This window comes from Lissotriton vulgaris, chromosome 3_2 (assembly GCF_964263255.1).
Source record: "Lissotriton vulgaris chromosome 3_2, aLisVul1.2, whole genome shotgun sequence".
Taxonomy (NCBI): Eukaryota; Metazoa; Chordata; class Amphibia; order Caudata; family Salamandridae; genus Lissotriton; species Lissotriton vulgaris.
Genome location: NC_141690.1, coordinates 189,970,087 through 189,992,233, shown reverse-complemented (window position 1 = coordinate 189,992,233; position 22,147 = coordinate 189,970,087). Strand labels below are relative to the sequence as shown.

Genomic DNA, 22,147 nt, shown 5'->3' with positions numbered 1-22,147 from the left:
CATATCCCTTCCATATGTATATAGAAATATAACGAGAATCAACAGTCTCTTCTTTGTGTGACTACATCTAGTACATTTCAATTGTTTTCCTGTTTGTATCTTTTACTTAACGCATGTAAATCAAAGTCCTTAGGTTTGGCAACTGGGTTCCTATGTAAAGCGCTCTTACACCTTCGGGTAAAGTTTGCGCTACATAATATCACATGAAATAAAACTTTACCCCACAAATCCAACCATCCATTTGTGCCTAGGCTTACATTTGTGCCTAGGCTTACATTTTACGGCCTCGAAGCACACAGAGAAGGGACAGTTTACTAAGTCGAGGCTTTGTAGGGTGCATGGCAGGGGACAGTTTTAGGCGCCATGGGAGGATAGGGAGCAGAGTCAGAGTACTTCACGGAGGTAGGGGGCAGTTTTTTATGGTTCAGGGCAGGGGGCTGCGGTACTTTTTGGAGCATGGCCTTATTTTAAAGGGCTCAGTTCAGGTGGAGGAACGGCACAAAACACCAGGCAGACAGAGGGCAGAAGGACACAAAAACAAGGGGAAACAATTATAACTGAGGGCAGATTGGCACAAAAAACTAGGCAGACAGAGGGAAGAAGGACACAAATGAGGGGGGGATGATTCTAACGGAGGGCAGAACGGCACAAATCACGAGGCAGACAGAGGGCAGAAGGACACAAAAACGAGGGGGGGATGATTGTAACAGAGGGCAAAACGGCACAAAACACAAAAAAGTGCAAGCGATACCTTTACAATAGCACTTCACCAAATACCACCTAGTCGTCACACAAATCCACATAAGGGGGAAAAAAGCTCATTGCAATACCTGAAGTAAAGCACCTGTTGAAGGTCATAGATTGATTATGATGGAACAAACTACTCAACTGTCGCCCAATAAAATCATCACAAGTGGATTGCATCCAGGCTATTCATAAACAGCATAAAAGTACCAGCACCCAGAGAGACAGGGGAGGGCCAGTAACTTCCTACTCTTCACCTGAAGCGTGGTCTCCAGATAACAATATGGGGACTAGATAACCTCCTATAAGGATCAAGCAAAATACAGTGGAAGGAATTACTCAGTCCGTAGCTCTAATAAACAAGAAAGGCAAAACATAAACGATGTACTAAACCAAGCCTATTTGTTTAAACATCGAGTCCACTCTCTTACCCGGTAAAACATAGACATTCCTTAGTAAACACTCGCTGCTGGTCCCTAACACGGTGGCCCACCGTCCTCTTAAATCGTTCTAGCGTTGTCCGCCAACTCTGTAAACAAAGGGCACCAATATTAAAGTAAACACTATCGGTCGCCCTCCCACGGCACTATATCCTACTATCAATTCACTGTCTTCCCAAAGTAACCATACACACAATGATCACGTACCTGTGCGTTCCAAAGTTTACCACGTAAGATCTCTATGCTCTATCAGATTCAGCTCACATCTAACGCGGGAGCGAGCTCCCAACTAGTACGTTGCTCAGCGTCCCACGTGATCGTTCCTTCCGGATCACATGATCTGCCCCAACAAGACCGGTAACTGAAAAAGGACTACCGCCTACAAGGTGGATACTCCTTAAAGTGGCCGAGAGGGAAAAACCATGCTTCCGGGGTGTTTTTGTTATATTGTACTAGAATGTAATATGTGAGGCTGGGTTATGTAATCTATGATTTATTGGGGTTCTATCTCTGAGCTCACTGTCGAGTGTTGTAGTGACAGTTTAACCAGCTGCGTCTGGTAGGGTGGTTCTGGGTTTCTCCTGGAATTAAAGTTAAACCAAGATAAGCTTTGATTCTGTGTGTTATATTACAACATTTTTGGCGACAGGCGGAGACAGCAGGAGGAGATAGATCAACTCGGAACACAGAAAACGAACCGAAGCGTGTGCAGACATGAATTGTCAATAAAACTCAAGTGGAACATAAGAGAGTTTCAGCGACAGCACCGTGAGTAATTTGTATTTTACTCGTAAAGGAAGATAGAAGTTGAAGATTAAAAGGGAAGCTCCATAAGCAAAAAAGAAATCGTACGCAGATACCACTGTGCGAAGTAACATACTGAATTATAATCGACAGGAAAAGTGGTGTGTGGCAAATTCATCTAAAAGCCAGCCAGCTGTAAAGATTAAAGGTTATCTTGTTAATTATACGAAGATAACACCGAGCGTCGTTTAAATCTATCAACGTTCTATACTGCGCAGATAAGGGGACTGTCAGATGAAAGCGCAATGGCACGGTGAAACTATCACATGAATGAAAATAAAGCTGGAAGTAATACGGTCAAGGGAAATAAAACTAAACGAAGTAAAATAAGGCAACAGCACTGTGAAATAAACTTTCATTTGTTTAATATACGGCCAGCGTGGTTTAAATATGGCAACGTTCTATGCTGCGCAAACAGGGAGCTGACCATCGCATGAGAGTTAAATAATTAGTACAAGGAATGCTGTAAGAGCAAATAATAAATAAAACGTGTAAATTATAATACAAACACGTGTAAAATTAAAGGAAGAGTACCCGGTGTCTGTTTGCTGAGGAACGAATCACTCGGAAGGTGTGCATGTATAAAGGCACATCGAGGAATGAGTGAAAGTTCATATTAAGGAGCATTACTCACTAATTTGCGAGACAAGTGGCGCACGATGTTACAACAGTTTTCTATCACAAGAGTAAACAAGACGAACGCCACGCCCAGGGAAGAAAACGCGGGAACGCCCCCGAATCTGGTCCGGCCTTGACGGACAGATCCGGCTTCCAATGGCTAGCCTCCATTTATGGAGCTAGCCAATGGGAGCCGGGGCGGGTCATCAATCCCACATCATACTCATAAGGTTTTTTTGCGCATGCACACTACGTGCGCACTTGCAGGCAAAACCTAAAAGGAATCCTGTAAGGGCTGTCCGAGCAAGACCAGCTTAGGGATTCAACACCCAAAAGGTACAAACAAAGGAATACAATAAATAAAACCACCACTGGCCTGATCTAGATCCCAATAGTGCGATGGACATTAATTCTGTATTAGCGCCCACGGCGCACTGCCTCTGTAATGTGACTGCTGCGAAGAGCTCTCTTCCCCTAATAAATTTGAAGGTCCTAGCCACCTCTGTGACAAGTTTTCACTCATGTGACGTTTGAGACTTTGCTTTGCTAAAATAATTTTTTTTTTAAAAAGCCACAGCCTGCACTTGCAAGGATACAGCGCCTACTAGCCCAAACGTTCCCAGTGCGCTGGGCATGGTCGAGACCTCCCAGTGCGCTGGGCATGGTCGAGACCTCCTATCATACCACCAGCACCACATTTAATAACTCAAATGGGGAAAACGGACAAGACACAACCGTGTCTCACATCTGAGGCACTAAGAAGCCTCAGGGCCCCATCAGATGCTACTGTAGAGCAAGAAATGGACCACCCAAGCCAAGGTGCACGGTGCTAGAAAATACCCTTCTTGAGATAAGGCAAAGCCTGCAGTCTATAGACAGCAAAATAGACAGTCCAAATCTACATATGGGCCCTCTAACTGCCAAACTAGAGAGAAAATGGCGAGATCAACGTATTTCCACAATTGAAGACGAACTGCAATCAATGACTGCTAGATGTGTCCACATGGAGAAGGTACTTGATTTTGGTAGCACGCTCCCGCCGAAATAATCTGTAAATAACAGGGGTACTGGAGTCGGCGAACACCAGAAATATAGATGTATATGTGGAAACAATGCTCATAGATATCTTTGGCCTGAGCAACTGTCCCAATCACGAATGGTGGAGGGCAGCAAGACTGTCCCCAGGAACCCCTCCAAAAGCAATAATTGCCAAACTCTTAATTATCGCACTCGTGATGTGGAGCTCAGGCTAGCGTAAGAGACAAAAGACATTAATTACCAAGGAAACAGCATGATGTTTTTCCTGGATTTCAGGGCAAATGTGCAAGCTGACGAGAAAGAATTCATACCTGTCAAAAAGAATTTGCAAAAAGAGTAGATTCCATAAGCGATGCTGTACCCTGCCTGCCTGCAAATAGAAAACCGGGGTAAAACGAAGATGTTTGCTACACCCATAGCAGCGATGGAATTCATAACCAAACTGTCCCCATGCAGATGTGAACAGCCTGATCATGAAGACGACGATGGGAGAACTGTATGCACACAAAACAGACCTTGAGATTGTTATTTTCCCAAGACTTTTTCCTCAACAGTAGGCATGTGAGGTGAAGTTGTGGCTGACCCAGCGTCCAACTGGGCATCTGAAGTAATCGGGTGTGGTGAGTGGCCATGATAAACTGAAAATATGTATGAGATAGCTACGTACCTCAATGACATAACTCTGGTGTGGCTGTCACTGGCACAAGAATATTTACCTCAACCTATAGCGGTGGAGGAGGGGCAAGAGGATATTCGGATACTCCCTAATGGCAAGGCGCCTGATCAAGATGGCCGAAAAAGTAAATTTTATAAAGAGTTTGTAGATCTGACTGCATCTCACCTACAGGCGCTAAATGAGAAGGCTTACACCAAGCAGATACTTCCCCCAACTCTTCGAAAGGCCCTTATAGTTATGCTCTAAAAGCTTAAGAAGCAGCCTGAATACTGTGAATCCTATCGTCCTCTCATGCTCATTATTATAGTTAGACGCTAAAATCTTAGCAACAATGCTAATCAGTAGGCTTCAGCCACTGCTGACAAACCTGGTTCTCCAAGACCAATCTGGTTTTGTCCCAACTCATTCTACAGCACACAAACTGTACATGATATTTGCACTGCTACACCAACTAGATCCCAACCTGGAGGCGGCGGTGGAATTGTTAGATGCCGCTAAAGCCTTCGATTCCATCGTGTGGACTTATATGTTCATTATCCTGAGCCGTATAGGGATACCTGAAATGTTTTTGAAGTGTATGCGTCTATTGTATACGACTCTGGTGGCTAGAGTACGTATTAACCGGCACACATCAGAGCTGCTGCCTATACATTGGAGAAAAGCACGCCGTCTGCAGTGACAGTGGTTCGTGAGAGGAGGAACGCCCTTTGAATATCGCTTGCCTGTAGCGAGCGTCACCCTCAGCAAATCTTTACGGATTGCGTTGGTCTTACTACTCAATTAGGTTAAGTCATTATTCCGGAGTTAGCTACCTGGAAGTTTTAATACCTGTGATTCAACTGGTTCAACAACCTTATTATTTTGACCAGAGTTAAGGGTCAATTATAACTTTATAATTATCGTCTTGAAGATGGTCTAACTGACATTTATGCCATCAAGAACGTAACGTCGACCAGCTAATCTACTTCCACAGTGATTTATTTTCTTTGAAACTGTTTTCTGTTGTTTCAGACACATTTTCCATCATTATGATATTTTGGAATAGATGTTCACACATTTGCCCTTGAGGTGTTCACTTGTGTATATTATTAATTTACCCTGGTCATTGTTTGTTGTTATATTGCTTTGTACGCTCTTTGTTTGCTTGAATTAAATAGGTTAAAACTGTTCATTTTTGATTTATATAAATAAGCGAAATTGAATATTGATTGTTTATTAGTCAGCCACCTTTTAGGGGCCCGACAACAGACTTATCTAGTTAATTGGTGCTTATTTAGTTTTTTAATTAAATCCCTTGTAGCCACTTTCACCTATCTATATGCCTATACACTGGGGCACGATACAGGGATGCTTCCTACCCCCTATTCTTTTGACACTATCCCCTGATCCTCTAGCATGTAGTCTGCCAGAGACACGCTGAATCTGCACCGCGATTTCAAATGAGGCAGAATGGCATGTATCTCTACGCGGATGATATGGTCCTATCTGTTTGCAATCACGTTATACTTCTTGCCACTCCTACGGGAATATATCGGTTTTGAACGGTGCTCTGGTTTGGGCATCAACTGGGCAAAACCGGTGACTATCCCTCTAGCATCCAGTACGAACCCCCATGTTACCTGGCAGTTGAGGAACGGGATGCGCACCCCACCCCGTTCAGGCCTATTCTGCCGTATAGGCATACAGATGTACCACGCACCAAAATTAATACAATACACTGCACAACGTCCACCTGGTAGGCACTTGGGGCGAGGGACCATAAGCTACCTCTTTATGCTCCTGCACTTCCCTTGTGTCATCACTGAGCACTATCAGCCACTCAGGAAGTAGGAGCACTTGCACTTCTCAAGAAAGCGGTGTTGGAGACGATGAGTGATGTTAACCCCAAAGGGCAATTCATTAGTCTCACAGACCTGGCAGCCACACAGAGAAAGTCACCACTAATTACATTAACATACTATCGCCTTAGATGTGCTATCAGGGAACTATTTCCCTCGTTCCCCACAGAACCCTGCACACTCAGCCCCACACGCCGACACCTAGATACTAGACTATACAATGTGGCTCAGGAAGATCGGCTGTCCACCCTAAACTGTACGCTAGACTACTGGAAGACTGCCCTAGAAGCACCACTAACATTGGAAAACTGGAGATTTTCACATCCAACTGCATTTTGTGAATAAACCAATTCAAATATTTGCAACAAATATACTATACCCCTGCTAGGCTTTTCATGTATGAGTTGCGGGGCAATGCATGATGCATGAGGTGCGGGACATCAGATGCAGACATTATGCACCTACCATGAGATGGCACCCTAGTCCAACAGTTTTGGATACAGGTGGTGCGGAACCTGAAGTGCATGACACTGGACTCTGTGGAGTGCACCCCCAGATGTGTCTGCTGGGCCTGTTCAAGAAGCTTCAACACTTAAACCACAGGTCTATGGTGGTGCTGTTTTTTTTTTTAGCAAAACGAGGAATGGCCATACACTGGGATAAACACCTTGCACCTAAACAAAAATAATGGCTACTGGACATTATTTGTTGTAAAGACCAATTAGACACCTTTGCATAGGAACTACCGATGCCATCACGTCCCAGAAACATTTGGGCACCCCTTACAGCTCATCTACTGTCAAAACCTGACATGATTTAACATACTGTATGTAATGGAGGTGTGGTCGGATGGTGAGGGAACAGCAATTACCGTACTGGAAATATTATTAATATGTTATAACTGCACTGTATGCTTTAGATATGAAAGAATTGATAGAACATTGTTACTTTCCTGTTATATATGCTGAAATTTTAATTGGAAAAAAACAGCCTTTCCTCCATGTGCCACGTCTTACTCGGACCTGATCACCCTTCTTTGCCACCTTACTCCATCTTATCACTCTAACATTATGTCTTTGTGCATATCGTACTTGATAATTATTGACTCTCTCCCTCTCTCAACCAGTATTTCTCCAACTCCGAATGTGTTGTTCTTTCCAGCCTGGCTGGAACAACTGTAGTACACAGCACTCTACCCTTCAATACATTATCCTTCTTCTCTGTTGAAGCGTTCCACCAAACCATTTTCTCTGGGATGATACTCAGCAGTCCTATGGTGTTTGATGCCCTGTTTTTTGAGAAAAATATCAATTTTACCAACAGAAACTGTGGGCCATTGTCTGTAAAAATGACGCCTGGGCAGCCTTCTCGTCTAAACACCTTTTCACAAATACTAATGACCTGTGAAGTTTGCATTTCTGTTAAAAACGTTATTTCTGGTCATTTGTAAAAATAATCTATCATCACAATGGCATACCAACTGTCTATAGACAGACATGCATACGGCTCACACATATCAATGGGAACCTTTAGCCATGGTCTCATAGGAAACTTTACAGGTCCAATAGGTGTATCTGACACCATATGCAGCTTATCACTACAAATGCAAGCACACAGTTTCTGACACGCCTCTCTATAATAAATAAATAGATAAATAATCCATGCCAAACCATCAAAAATTAGTATGTGCTCTTCTTTTCATGGCTGACATACCTCCATGCCCTTTATGCAGTAAATTGAACAAACTTATACGAACAGAAATGAGCACCATCAACCTTCCATTTCTCCTTACAATTCCATTCACAACTTATAATTTCTTTCACACGTCCTTAAAGCCTTTAAAATTGTCATTCACCTTGGTTCTAGAATCTCAAGGTAAAGTATTTATCAAAAGTTGCAAGGTTTGATCTTCCAACACTGCAGCCCTCCACAAGATTCTTTTATGTGAGCTACCATCCAACCATGTTATGTTATGTTTTCACGGGCACCCAAGGGTTTCATGGCGTTATTAGTGAGGGTAATTGCTGGTGAATAACCTATACAGATGCTTGCCCAAACAGCCAGGTTTTTAAAGCGTTCCTGAACACCATGAAAGTATCACAGCTTCGGATTGTCAAAGGAAGGGCATTCCAGGCTTTTGGGGCAAGATGAGCGAAATGGCAACCCCCTTGTCGCTTCCGTTTAAAAGAGGGAATGGTAAGTAGATAAAGATGGGCTGATCGGAGATTTCGGGTAGGCTCATACTTCACAATCATGCTGTTAATAAACCTGGGGCTTTTCGCATGAAGGGCTTTGAAAGTCACACAGCCAACCTTAAATATAACCTGTTGGGCAATAGGAAGCCAATGGAGGTCGGCCAGCAGTGGTCTTGCCGAACGCCATTCAGGCTGTTTATAAATGAGTCGGGCCGCTTGATTCTGGACAACCTGCAAGCGCCTTATTAATCCTGTAGTAATCCCAGGTAGATGGAATTTGAAAAGTCCAGCCGAGAGAGGACCAATGTAGGCACCACCTGTATGAGAGCCGAGTGGATCAACAGGTGGGCAATTTTTTTGATTCTGCGCATTTGATGGAAGCAAGAGGAGATCACAGCTCCCACCTGTCATCTGAGTGAGAAATCTGAGTTGATAATAAGCCCAAGACTTTTCACCGAGGGAGAGGGCGAGGGAGGAGGCCCCAGTTCCGTTGGCCAGAAGTGCGGGCCCCAACTAACCTCGTTTTTCCCTAGAAGCACCAGCTCTGTCTTTCCCGGGTTGAGTTTCAGGTGGTTCTCATCCATCCACCGCTGAATATGCAGCATGGTGGCCTGAAATTCAAAGACAGAGTCCGGGGAGTCCAATCGGAATATTAATTGCAGATCGTCAGCATAATTAAAGATTACGACCTTTCTGTTTTTGAGAGAATGTAATAGGGGTTTGAGATATAAATTAAACAGAAGCGGAGACAGGGAAGAACCTTGAGGAACCCCGCAAGTAAGGACACGCTTGGGGGCCGCGAGGTTCCCAAACCTAACCGCCTGAGTATGGTCAGTCAGGAAAGATTTGATCCAACTGAGAGCAGACCCCCGCATGCCGGCCTGTTCGACACGGTGAAGTAAGATGTTATGGTCTACCATGTCGAACACCGCCGACAAGTCCAGGAGCACCAGGGCCTGATGTATACCTCTATCAGCGTTGGATCTTATGGTGTCCAAAACTGCTAGGATAACGGTCTCAGTTGAATGTGCCGGACAAAAGCCGGCTTGGTTAGGTTTCAGATAATCTGTAGATTCTGTGAAGTTGGAGGCACCTAGCCACGTGTGCTTCCAGGATTTTGGCGCCATAAAGGTAATAGAGATATAGGCCGGTAATTGGAAAGATTGGAGGGATCAGCCCCTAATTTTTTAATAAGGAGGACCACCATTGCGTTTTTGAAAGCGGCGGGGACCTTACCCTGCTCAAGTGACTCGTTAAAAAGGGGGAGTGCACTATGGGTTAGAGCCGAAAAAATGTTTTTAAAACATAAGGAGGACAACAGTCGTTGGGTGAACCCTATTTGACCCAGGTCATAAGTTCGGCTAACATGGATACGTCAATGGGAGGGATAAAATCTAATATGGAAAGATTGTTAGGGATGTCTTCCAAGGAATCCAGGCTGGTTCTTTTTGATATGCTCTTTTTAATGGTAGCTATCTTATCCAGAAGGAAATCTTTTAAGGAGTTACAGAGCTCTTGAGTGGGTGTTTGATCTGAGGCTGTTCTGTCATCATTGCACAAGTCGTCCACAACCTTAAAGATTTCCTTCGATTTATTTTGAGCATTTAAAATTCTCTCAGAAAAATAAGCTGTTTTGGTTTCCAAAATAGCAGTTTTATGTTTCCTGCGAGCCATCTTAAATAGCTCCCTGCCTTCAGCGGGGTAGCCATGTCTCCATTTCCTCTCGTATTGACGCAATTCAAGTTTTTGTTTTTTAAGATCAAGAGAGAACCATCTATGAGCATCTGATCGACGAGCACGTGAGAACTTAAGTGGCACATGTTCGTCATGTGCTGCCAGAAGCCATTCTGATAGCTTCTCTTCCATAGAGTTTACATTGTGGCTAGGGATGGGTACCGATTTGGCCAGGGTACTAATAAAGTCCTGGTTATTTAATGATCTCCACTTCCTAGTCAAACCTCCCACTGGGATGGAGGTTTTTAACTGGCCATGGATAGTGAGCAAGAACTGTATTAGGTAATGATCTGACCAAATACACGGAGATGTCAGTGGTGTAGAGAGGAGACATTATTGGTCCATATTTGGTCCAAAATGTGTCCTTCATCACGGGTGGAAGTCCGAACGTGCTGAGTGAGAATCAGGTTACAGAGGAGCTCAGAAAGTCCCAGCTGCAGGATCGTCGAACCATTAGTTCAGGTCTCCCACGAGTAATACCTTGGCATAATTGACCACTAGAGCGGCCATTTGCTCGCTGAGAAGAATCGGAAAGGTGGGCATAGCATAAGGGGGACGGTAGATAAGTACCAACACTAGAGTCCCAACATCTGTGTCAAGTTTTACGACTAAGTTCCCGACCTCAAGCAGATCCAGGGAGGACAGAGTGGTAAATGTATGTTACTTATGAATAATGGCTGCAACACCACCCCCCGGCTTCCCAGAAGACCAGTTAACTGACAGTATGTAATAATCAGAGGGGAGGGCTGCAAGAATATCCGGCAAAGAATCAGGAGTAAGCCACGTTTCAGAAATGAGAAGAACATCAGGTTTATCGAAGCAAGAAGCAAAAAAATATCCAGTTGATGTTTTACCAGAGAATGGGTGTTCAGGTTAAGACAACGAAGAGTGGAATCCTTAGTCACTGAGGCTGGTTCGCTAAAGGGAAGACAGGGTTCAGGAATGGGAGGGGGAGCAGAGCCCACCTGTTGATGGAGAATGCTGTGAGCCCCTAAGCGGCCAAGTATTTCCGAATCCAGGCAGGGAGGGCAGGTATGTATTAAAGATCGAAGCTCCCCGGAAGAGTAGGCAATAGATTGGCCATGATGCGTAGCACCTGTTCCCGGGCGGGCACAGACGGGCTTGCCTTTGGCGCGCCCGCCGCACACGTCCGCTGCGCTCCCGCGCCATAGACCACTTAAATACTCCCGGTGCCCGTGTCCAATCAGCTAGACCGCCGACCAAGATGGCGGTTAGCCGGGAAACCGGAAGTGAGTACTTCCCAGTAAACGTTCGGGGCGCCCTTCACAACAATCAGCCAGAATGGCTGCGGTGGACCGGGGCGTCTCGAAAAAGCACAGGAGACAGGCAAGATTATACTTCGCAGGTAGGTGACAGATTAATAGCAGATCAGTTGGCCCAAATAAACGAAAACACCCACAATAGCATCAATAAACAATTAAAAACGCAAGTTCGCAATTTTAAAATGCGCCGGTGAGCAGGCGCATCTCACCAGTATCAACCTTGTCCCAGTCACGAGCCAGAATATATACTCAGTAATCAGGGTGAGTCCAATCAGCTAGACCGCCGACCAAGATGGTGGCTAGCCGGGAAACCGGATGTGAGTACTTCCCAGTAAACGTTCGGGGCGCCCTCCACAACAATCAGTCAGAATGGCTGCGGTGGATCGGGGCGTCTCAAAAAAGCACAGGATACAGGCAAGATTATGCTTCCCAGGTAGGTGACAGATTAATAGCAGATCAGTTGGCCCCAATAAACTAAAATAACCACAATAGCATCAATTATCAATTAAAAATGCAAGTTCGCAATTTTAAAATGCGCCGGTGAGCAGGCGTACCTCACAAGTATCAACCTTGTCCCAGTCATGAGCCAGAATATATACTCAGTGATCAGGGTGAGTCCAATCAGCTAGACCGCCGACCAAGATGGCGGCTAACCGGGAAACCGGAAGTGAGTACTTCCCAGTAAACGTTCGGGGCGCCCTCCACAACAATCAGCCAGAATGGCTGCGGTGGACCGGGGCATCTCGAAAAAGCACAGGAGACAGGCAAGATTATACTTCCCAGGTAGGTGACAGATTAATAGCAGATCAGTTGGCCCCAATAAACTAAAATACCCACAATAGCATCAATAAATAATTAAAAAAGCAAGTTCGCAATTTTAAAATGCGCCGGTGAGCAAGCGCACCTCACCATCATCCTCATAATCATCCCCATCTAGTGGCAGATGTGAAAGAAAATCTGCATTGAAAAATTTAATACAGGTAAGTATTTAATGGAAAAAGAAGATTTTTGCAAATGATAGCCATTTGGCAATAAGTGGTGTTACTCTCCCAGCACATTTTGTGGAGAACAAATTAATAAGCAGCTTATGATCTGTGCGTAACTCAAATTGTTTTCCCCACACAACGTTCTTAAAATGATGTACATTCCACTAAAACACTAATGCCTCCTTCTCAACAGTGGAGTACATATCCTCGGCGCCTTTAAGTGCCCGTGAGGCAAATGCCACTACCCTCTTATTACCATTTTTCGCCTGCATTTACCTTACCCCAAACCATATTTATTGACATTGGTGACTATGATAATCTTATATTGGGTCAAATGGCCTTAATGCAACCTCCTAACTGATGGCTTTTTTCACCTCTTCAAAAGCTCGTTGACACACCTCGGTGATAGCCCACTCTTCACCAGAGCATGTAATGTGTGCACCTTCTCAGCAAAACATTCCACAAATTTTGAGTAATACTGTGGAAGGCCTAAAAAATTGGAACTGATCGCTATTCACCAGTAAAGGTGTCTTCACTATGGCTTCCAATAATTTCACCTTTCGTTTCACAACCGCACTCAACAACGTGTGTCCAGGATACTCTACCTCATGTACTTCAAATTCACATTTCTCAAAACCGATTGTCAATCCCACATACTCTAGTATATTTTATACCTACACTAAAACTTAATTTTGTTGTTTTTGTTGGCACCCCAAATTAACACATCATCTTGAAAAACTAAAACAATACACCATCCACTTAGAACTCCTTACATGACCCTCTGAAAAACCGCTGATGCTGAAACTAAATCAAACGCGGTACAAAAGGGGGTGGTGATGGACGGAGCATCTGGATCAATCAAACACTCACACCCAGTCAAAAGATCTGGGTTTATTCCATCACCGTTCTTTAGCCCACTCTGCTACCCCAGTTCAGTCATGGCTATATGCAAATCAGTCTGACCCTGTGCCTCATGGGAACAGTCCAGCCCGAACTGCCAAGCCATGTCTTCCCTGGACCGGAAACAAGGGACGTGAGTCCCTTGCTCACTTTGCCACTGGATTCAAGCAAGCCGGGCTGAAGACGGCTGGAATGCCAGAAACCGGTCCTCGGAAGCTTGTTTCCGGTCCAGGGAAGGCATGGCTTGGCAGTTCGGACTGGACTGTTCCCATGAGGCACAGGGTCAGACTGATTTGCATATAGCCATGTCTGAACTGGGGTGGCAGAGTGGGCTAAAGAACGGTGATGGATTAAACTCTTTTGACTGGGTGTGAGTGTTTGATTGGTTCAGATGTTCGGTCCATTACCACCCCCTTTTGTACCGAAACTAAATCAAACGGCATGCAGATGAATTGATATGTCCCTTCTGGAGTCACAAAAGATGTCAGATGCTTTGACTCATGTTGTAAAGGAACCTGGTTGTATGCACTTGACAAATCCAAGGTAGTTAAAAACTTGACACCATTTACACTCATTAAAACCCCATCAATTCATGGTAGAGGATGCCTATCCACCCAAATACAGTCATTGAGTTCTCTTAGAACCACACACATTCTCAATTTGCCGTTACATTTTTAGGCCAAAACTATGGGACTAAGCCACTCTGAAGAATAGGCTCAACGACTCCAGAATCACATAATCTCTACAACTACCCCTTCAATTGTTCCTGTAAAGCTAAAGACACTTTACACACTTTGTATACTTTAGGTATTGTGCCTCTCTTCAACACAATACGATATCTAAACTTGCGCAAAAAACCTAACATGTCATAAAACACCTTTAGACATTTCGCACTCCACTTATTAACAACTTCATCACATGTAAGGAGTACCTGTCCAGGTGATTTGGATCAAGAATAATACAGAAAGCCTGTTGCTCTTCCCACTACAACAACATTCTGCCACACTCCACCACATAAACCTTCCCCTCATCTGTCCTGCCACAATTCTCTAAAGTCACATTAAAATAACCCATAACAGGTCAGTTTTGTCCGCAGTATCCAAACGGTTCTACATCAGTGAGGAAATAACACATAGTTTTTCAAATGTTGCCATGTTGCATTATCTATCAAAGTAAAAGATGAACATGAATCTGCTCACATATTTACTTCACAACCATTTACCTTAAAAACACATTTTAGTGGATAAACATTTTCCCTTTTGTTTTGCCATTCCCTGGCCCCCTACCAAGTTCACACTGCGTTTCTCACCAAATTCCATTCTGCAAACACATGAAAAATGACCAAACTTTTTGCATTTAAAACATCTAGCCCTGACAGTCGGACATGCACTTGATTCTGCCAAATGTCTTACACTCCAACATCTGTAAAAAAACAAAAATTCTTTATATCAACATGTGTTCCAGGTGTAGCTTTTTTTTAACCTACTTAAACTTAGCATTAACTACAAAAGTTTTAGACTGCTTTTCTGTTACTCCTATCGTACACTTGCTCAACTCCTTTACATAGAGAGATGTATTTTCCAGCCGTCGTGTTACACAAATTGATTTCTCTAACAACGGATCCTTCAACCCTGACAACTTTTCTTCTATCTTCACATTACACAATCTATCGCTCATCTGATGATTTCCTCTTGTAAATTTCTAAAATTGCATGTAGCAGCTCATTTTGTCAAATCTGTTTATTGGCATTTATGTTATTTAGGCAATACAACTAGTGCAACATTTCAAACTTTACATTTTTGTAGCTATGCTAAATGTGCAGCGCATGTACAGAATAAAATGCCGCTCAGCGTTTCTACAGTACGCATGAACAATACAAAGGGCAGAGTAGGCTCCCTTGCATGTAGCAGCTCATGTTCTCAACACCACTACATATTGCTTAAAATTGTTTTTCCAGGCAATTGATCATGTGGAAAACACCTGTGTCTCTCCACCACCGCACTCACTTTCTTTCTAAACTTTTCCTCCGAGGCTTTCATTGAACTTAAATGCTCATCCCCAGAAAGCTCATCTGCATCTGGTCCTGCTTCGCCCTCATCTTCCCCTCTACACACGGGTGATGTTTTTAACACTTTCCTACCTTCCACACCTAAACAATGCTTGAACAAAGTTAACTTCCTCTTTGTCACAAATACATTCCCATCAATAGCCCTGAGATAAGTCTCGAAAGCTTCTCTCCAATCCTCCCAGGATGGGAGAACCAGTATCCTGATAAAACACTGGTGGAACTGTTATGTTTTGAGTTTACATAGCATACAATTTAAAAAAAAGACTAAAATAAGAAAAGTAATCCCTTCCATCTATTAAGTCACAGTTCAAAACAACAAATTTAAATTAAGTTGTAACCGTTGTCCTCCAATATTATCTTGTTCTTTAATTCCAGTCCTCTCATATCACCATCAACAGTAAAAACATGGCTCCTCATGTCCTTCTTCTACCTTCACACACTGAAGTCTACGGCGTTCGACTTCACAGGCACCAAATAAGGAACATCACACGGCATAGCGCATCCCCTGAATAGGCTCTCCATTTATCTCCAACATGTAAGGTAAACAGACAAGAAAATGGGAACACTGCCTTCATCACATCGCTCTACAATACCATCAAGACTTCCCATGACTCTCCTCAGTATTGTCTCGCAGCCACACACATAGTTTGCCCGGCTGCAATTGCTCAGTACTGTCTCACGACCCTAACATTTCAATCCTTCTCAACAATGCTTAGCAGCAATGCGCACAGTTTGTGTGGCTGCAATTATTAAGCTGTCTGACGACCAATGTTCCTACTAAGCAGTTATAACACATATTCCCTGAAATGACTAACATAATGGACAAAACTCCCTCCGTCCAGTGTGGCTTGCAAATTACACCAAAACCACCTTTGTTTCACACATCCGATAATGATGCAAAGTTCAGTTACACTGGCCGCCGCTTCTCTCTCGTGACTGTTACCTCCTGACAGTAGATAGCTGGGAGGGGTGGAAAGCTGTCCACCACTTAAATACATCAAGCAGACCATTCTCATTGCCACTTTTACAAAGTACAGATTCTCCAAAAGGGTGACAGAAGATGTAATTTATTGTCACCAACATAACAAAACGACCCCTGGCAACCCTCGCTCCTGCCTCCTGGAACCTCACCCACATCATTATACAACTTCCCTCTCTGATGAAGCAAGCAATGAAACAGAATACACAACAGTACTGCCTATAGAATATGACATTGGTCTATGCATTGACTTGACCAGTCACTCTACAAAGCATGCGTACTCCGTGACAACTTCCAAACCCACTTGGTTTTGAGGCAAAATCCCCAGATAAAGGGATGTACCTTAAGATGAGGAAGCATAGTAAAAGACATGGCTTGATAATGCAGAGTTCTATATTGCTGTGTTGCTATTAGTATGGCTCTGTCAGGTTCAGGTAACTTTAGGCTTTGGTCTTGAGCATTCTGTAACAAACACGAGTAAGTAGGATCATCAGTAGGGTGGATGTAGTTAATATTGTGTGTAAATGATTAAAAAAGTGTTGTAATGGTTTGTGTTAAATCCAATCTGAGGGATTGGTATGTGCAGCTTTGAGTATGTTTGTGAGGTTGGTGTTTTTATTAGTCTCCACAGTATTCTTTTAAATCTGTGCATTGTGAGGTGTTTGTTAGATGTTGGTTTAGTGTATTATGTGTGGTCTAAGAAACGACTATTGTTTAAAAAAAGAGTTGTGTGTTGTGAGCTTAGCACGGTTCAAATATATGGTGCTTCTGAGCTGTGTTGGGTAACAGTATATTGTTTTGGCTAATGTGTTTTGTTAAGACATTGTAACTGATTGTAATTTTGGTTGGTACTGTAGTCAACTTGGTTATCCATAACTATAGGTAAAAAGTTGTGCTGAATGTGTCATTAGTTTTCTGTTATATGTTTTTTTTTTTTAATGCAACATATTGCTTTGTGCAAAGCGACTTCGAGTACCGGTCACACCCACTCAACTCTGAACTTTCCAGTGCAACTCCAGGAGGTGTGCTAAACTGAGGGCGTTGTTTGTCATGCGGGCTGTTGGGAGCTCACTAATACCCAACAAGAAAGAAATATCTAAACTGTGTTGGATGAGTGTGAAGTTCTGTCATATGTGTTATTTTGAGGGTTTGAATTGATTTGTGAGTACAGCTGTGAGTGTAATGACACCAACCTATATGGTATTTATCCACAGTGTTCAATACATGCTTGGTGTTCTGGTAGTGTTTCTAGTTGGGTGTAGGGATATATCAGTAGGTGTTTTGCTAAAAAGAAAAACCTAAATTTGGAAGTAACCATTTGGGGAATAAAAGGCGAATCCATCCAAGACTTGCACCAGCCTTATTCCTCATGATTTAACAAGCCGACTATAAAAAATAAACAAGAAGCCCTCAGTAGGCAAGCAGTCCTGCAAGTGGTTTTGTTTCCTCTGAATGTAGCCTTCGAGGCAAAAAAGCTCAGCTGGCATGGCCAGCATAGAATTCCAAGGAACACAGGCATTTCCACTCTCTCTAAAAGGACTACAGTGTAATTCCTAATTTCAGTGCCTTCGTTTCCAGTAGGAAGAACAGATGATAGACGGAATAATGAACAGTGCAAACATTCCCCCACAGTCACAGATCTGGGTTTAATCCATTGTATTTTTTACTCACCACACTACCCCAGTTTGGACCCAGCCATATGTGTTTCCGATCCAGGGGGGACCTGGCTTGGCAGTTCGGGCTGGACTGTTCCCATGAGGAGCAGGGTCAAGACTGATCCAAGCTCGGGTAGAACGATGAGCAAAAGAATGATGGATTTAACCCCGATCTTTTGACATTGGTGGTGAATCTTTGATTTGTTCGGCACTCCGTAAATCATTTGTTTGTGCACCATTGGTTTCCAGTATGGCATCAGCGAATGCCCTGAAAGATTAGTTGTCAACATTGGCAGTCAATAGTTTCATGGCATTGCTCTGCAGCTCATTTAATAGCCATGAAAGATCATTTCTAATACGAAGCAATACAGATCCAAAAACAGATACTTTGCATCGTTATATATTTCAGTACCACCTAATCAATTCCGACCAACAATCTGCAAAAAGGTGTTACGTACATAAGAAACGTCATTAGACTATCATTTTAATCTGCACGCAAAAAAATGAGTTTTTAAACAATTTACATGAGAAATCAGACATGCAGGTAGTAACGCTCTGAATATGAAGGTATCCTCTTGTCTTCTAAAAAAGCATTGTGGGCACAGAGATTGAGAACTTCCCCACGGTTCTGCAGAAGGCGATGCTAAGAGCTGAAGCAGGCGATATCAGATCTCTTGAACTAACACAAAAGAAGTCCATGAAAGCCAGCTCAAAACAAGTCCTAACATGTCACATTATCCGCCACCCAGTTTGACTGCTGTGAAGCTAACTGCAAAATGTGCGCAAAGCAGTGACAGATAAGGTTCGGGCTCGTGCGTGCAGAAAGTCGCGCGCCTTCACTGGTTCCAGGGCAGAGGGTTTTCTTGATGGTGCTGATTGCCTGACAGATCGGAGACGGGAGCATTTTTAAGATTCCACCACACATCTTGTTCTAAAGCACTTTTACAGACAGTGCACAAACAGGGCTGCTTAAATACACACTTACCTATGTTTTTCAAGTTCATTGTGTGACGACCTGTTTAAATAAAAAAGAAACACATTTAGGTCACGAGATTTAACCTACACTATCACAGCATGTCATGACACATTAGATATGCTAAATATGCTACATACTATCACACCATAGCCCATCCCTTAGACACCTGGCTTTGAATGAAGTCTCTTGTACTGCTGGTAAACCATCTCACAGTAAATATGAGCTTAAAAAATTATTTAACATAACAGAAGACTCGGAAAAGAGGATTTACATCGCCATTAAAGAAATCAGTAAAATACTAATATTACAGTATTCTCAATATCATTTTAAGGTCACGCAAATCAATTAATACACAAGAATTTCCTTCAAACTAATGTTTTATTTGAATATGTACCCATGTGTAGTATTTGTATGACATTGCTGACACCTTCATCCTGTTCTAAGTGCTCAGAGCACAGGGCCTTGTAAAAGACTGCACCTGTCGGGCTAAAGCAAATAAACAAGACCTTGGCAAACGTTTCAAATGTGTGGAAACAAAATACATTTCTCAGATTCTGTTAATATACACACATGCATTCTGAGGGTCATACAATGACAAACTAAATATCCAGCACTATTGTTTGGTTAAACAGCACAACTGCATGGCTCTTTGAGCTGCAAAACCTCTTCTACAGTAATTAGGATTAACTCTTTTGTTGACCGGAGAATCAGTTGGATACGTAACTGTGTACTCGGTGGAGTCTGCAGGCATACTATTGCATCTGAACTTAATTTCAACAATAGATCAGTTGCTTATCTAAAGCAGAGAAAGTTGCAATGTGGCATTGTAGATTTCCAGCTATTTTGGACCAAGGTAAGTGTGGCGAGGCCCTCGTATACCCACCTTGGTTCTCCTTTTAGTTTGACATTTAACACATTTTGGCAGACATTGTTTTAGCCCGGTTATCGTTTAAATATTTGATTTCCACAGTATGATTCAAAGTAACACCGCACATGCTGCTTGTATTTAGAACTGGAATCAACCAACAGGAGATCATCTGTATACCCAGTTGAGCCCTGGATGGTAATAGTGTATAACAAAAAAGGTAATGTTTAGAAGACCGTTCAATAAAACATGCACATCAAGTTGCAAAGAAAGAAAAGAGAGACTCCAGGGTAGGTAAGAGGTGCAAGGAGCAATCTAATCTGTATTAAGGACAAATTAAAAGAAAGAGAACAGTATCTGCACTGTTTACAATAAATGTGGCGTAACCCGAAAAAACGTATGCACATGACTGCTCATGGGACAAACGGTGAGCGGCGCAAGTGACAAGTGGCACAGCAAGGAATGACCCAGAGTAAATACAATTCACAATATATACAGGGTACTTTCTGATTCACGATTAATTTTAACAAGAATTGTTTTACAAGGAATAGACAATTTTGTGAACAATAGATTTGTGCCATGGATTGCGCTGGAAGGTCAACAGCGTTTTGCCCTTTAACAGTAACCTGGTCCTGAAGATGACCGTAACTCGTTATTTTTCGTGCTGCACATAAAGGCAAGGATTGAGATAAGCAGGAAGTGGGACATAGTAAAAGGTCAAAAGAATTGAAGTATTGAAGTTGGGGAAGTGAGAATATACTTGAGCTCGATGTGGATCTAGGGATACAAATTCCTGGGAAGGAGGAGGGACCAAGGTGGATAGTCAAGGAGTACCACCATCCGGGGTACTGTAGTGAGCTAATATATCTGTGGGAGGGGGAAAGCGGAAGCATGGGTTGGTGGAGGGCCAATGAAGGAGGCAAGATCGGTGCAATGCATGAGAAGTCAAAAAACTGTCTGGGTAGAAATCAGTTGATAGGGCTCACCAGTCTGCTGGAGGAACGTGGACCATTGTAGATTCAGGGACTGATACGATCCAGTGTGGGGATAACAAATGCTTTGGGGGATGTGCCTACCCGGCGTCAAACGGAGGGAGTCTGTTGACTGAGCGGAGGGTAAAAAGTTGGAGTTAACAATAAGACCACATGTGGGGCAGGGGGGTCGTGGGGAGATATGTTGCAAGGTATGGACTTGAAAAGTAAGTATTCCTCAGGAGTGACTTCGGGGCATGAGATCTGGAGGGATCCTCATCCGGTTGGGCACTGTCCTCGGTCTGAGTCCAAGTGAGAACATAACATAAACATAACATAACGTGTATTTGTAAAGTGCACGTTCACCACTACGGGTATCTTGGCACTGAATAACAGATGCTTGTTGTTACCCAACGTTACTCATTTTATTGACCTCAGATGGATGAAAGGCTGACGCCAGGATTTGAACCTGTGACCATGAGGTCAAACACAGGCCCTTCAGTAGATGCATTAGTCCACTGAGCCACCAGGCTTAAGGAAGTGGTTTAACCGTCGTTGACCAAATGTATGGATTTGGTTGTGGTAAATATGTTGTTCCTTGATCAATTACATAGTAATTAGATTATATCTTTTAACCATTCTCTCCCTTCGTCCTTTAGGCTGTATAATTACATTAACGTTTCCATATGTTCCATTCTGCTACTTCTAACAACACAGTTGTTTATGTTGAACCACCTTTGGACAGGTATACCAGTTCCTGTTCCTACAGCTCCTGTTTTTCAACAGACTGCTTCTGGTTACTTTTTCGATGTTGATGGCTTCCATTCTGACTCTTCTCATGCTTCACTACATGATGCACGTGACTTTCTTTTTTGGTTGAAACGCACTTATCTGATCCCTCCATTGCGTTATATTTGAATTGACATTTCAATACTTTTCTTGCTTCTTTGGACTGTATTTGTGACTGTTTTCTTCTTGCTAATAAATGGACACTATCTCTAAGAACGTTCACCTGCAGAACTGGTAGTGGAGGTACTGAAACCTCATTTGTCTTCAAACAAAGTGCGAACAGAACATTTCAGGTTTTCAAGGGCTTGAAGGAATTGTTTGGGGTAAGGTCCCAAATTATATGTTTGGTCCTACCGAGACACTGCAGATACCGTACGTGATTAAGGTTGCAATGGATGATGTTATCACCCGTAGGTTTTACTCTGATGATTGGAATGTAAGAACAGTTAACTCAATGCTCTCAGAGCTTGAATATTATACTGTATTTGAAAGTGGGGATTTGTAACGCTTTGCTAGTTACAGAGAAATGTATTGTTATCATCACCTGGCCATACACAGAGCTAGTGTTCTACGTACAGTTGAAAAAAT

The 22,147-nt window shown here is 43.0% G+C and overlaps 1 protein-coding gene across 2 annotated transcripts in view; it reads right to left on the bottom strand.

Moving 5' to 3' along the window:
• The window catches only part of MXD4 (MAX dimerization protein 4), a 316,347-nt gene that overhangs the window by 160,042 nt on the left and 134,158 nt on the right, over window positions 1–22,147 (bottom strand). For both annotated transcript variants that reach the window (XM_086964200.1, XM_086964201.1), the window contains one exon: window positions 18,944–18,973. In XM_086964200.1, coding sequence (XP_086820326.1) covers window positions 18,944–18,973 — 30 coding nt within the window. The remainder of the gene's footprint in view (window positions 1–18,943; window positions 18,974–22,147) is intronic.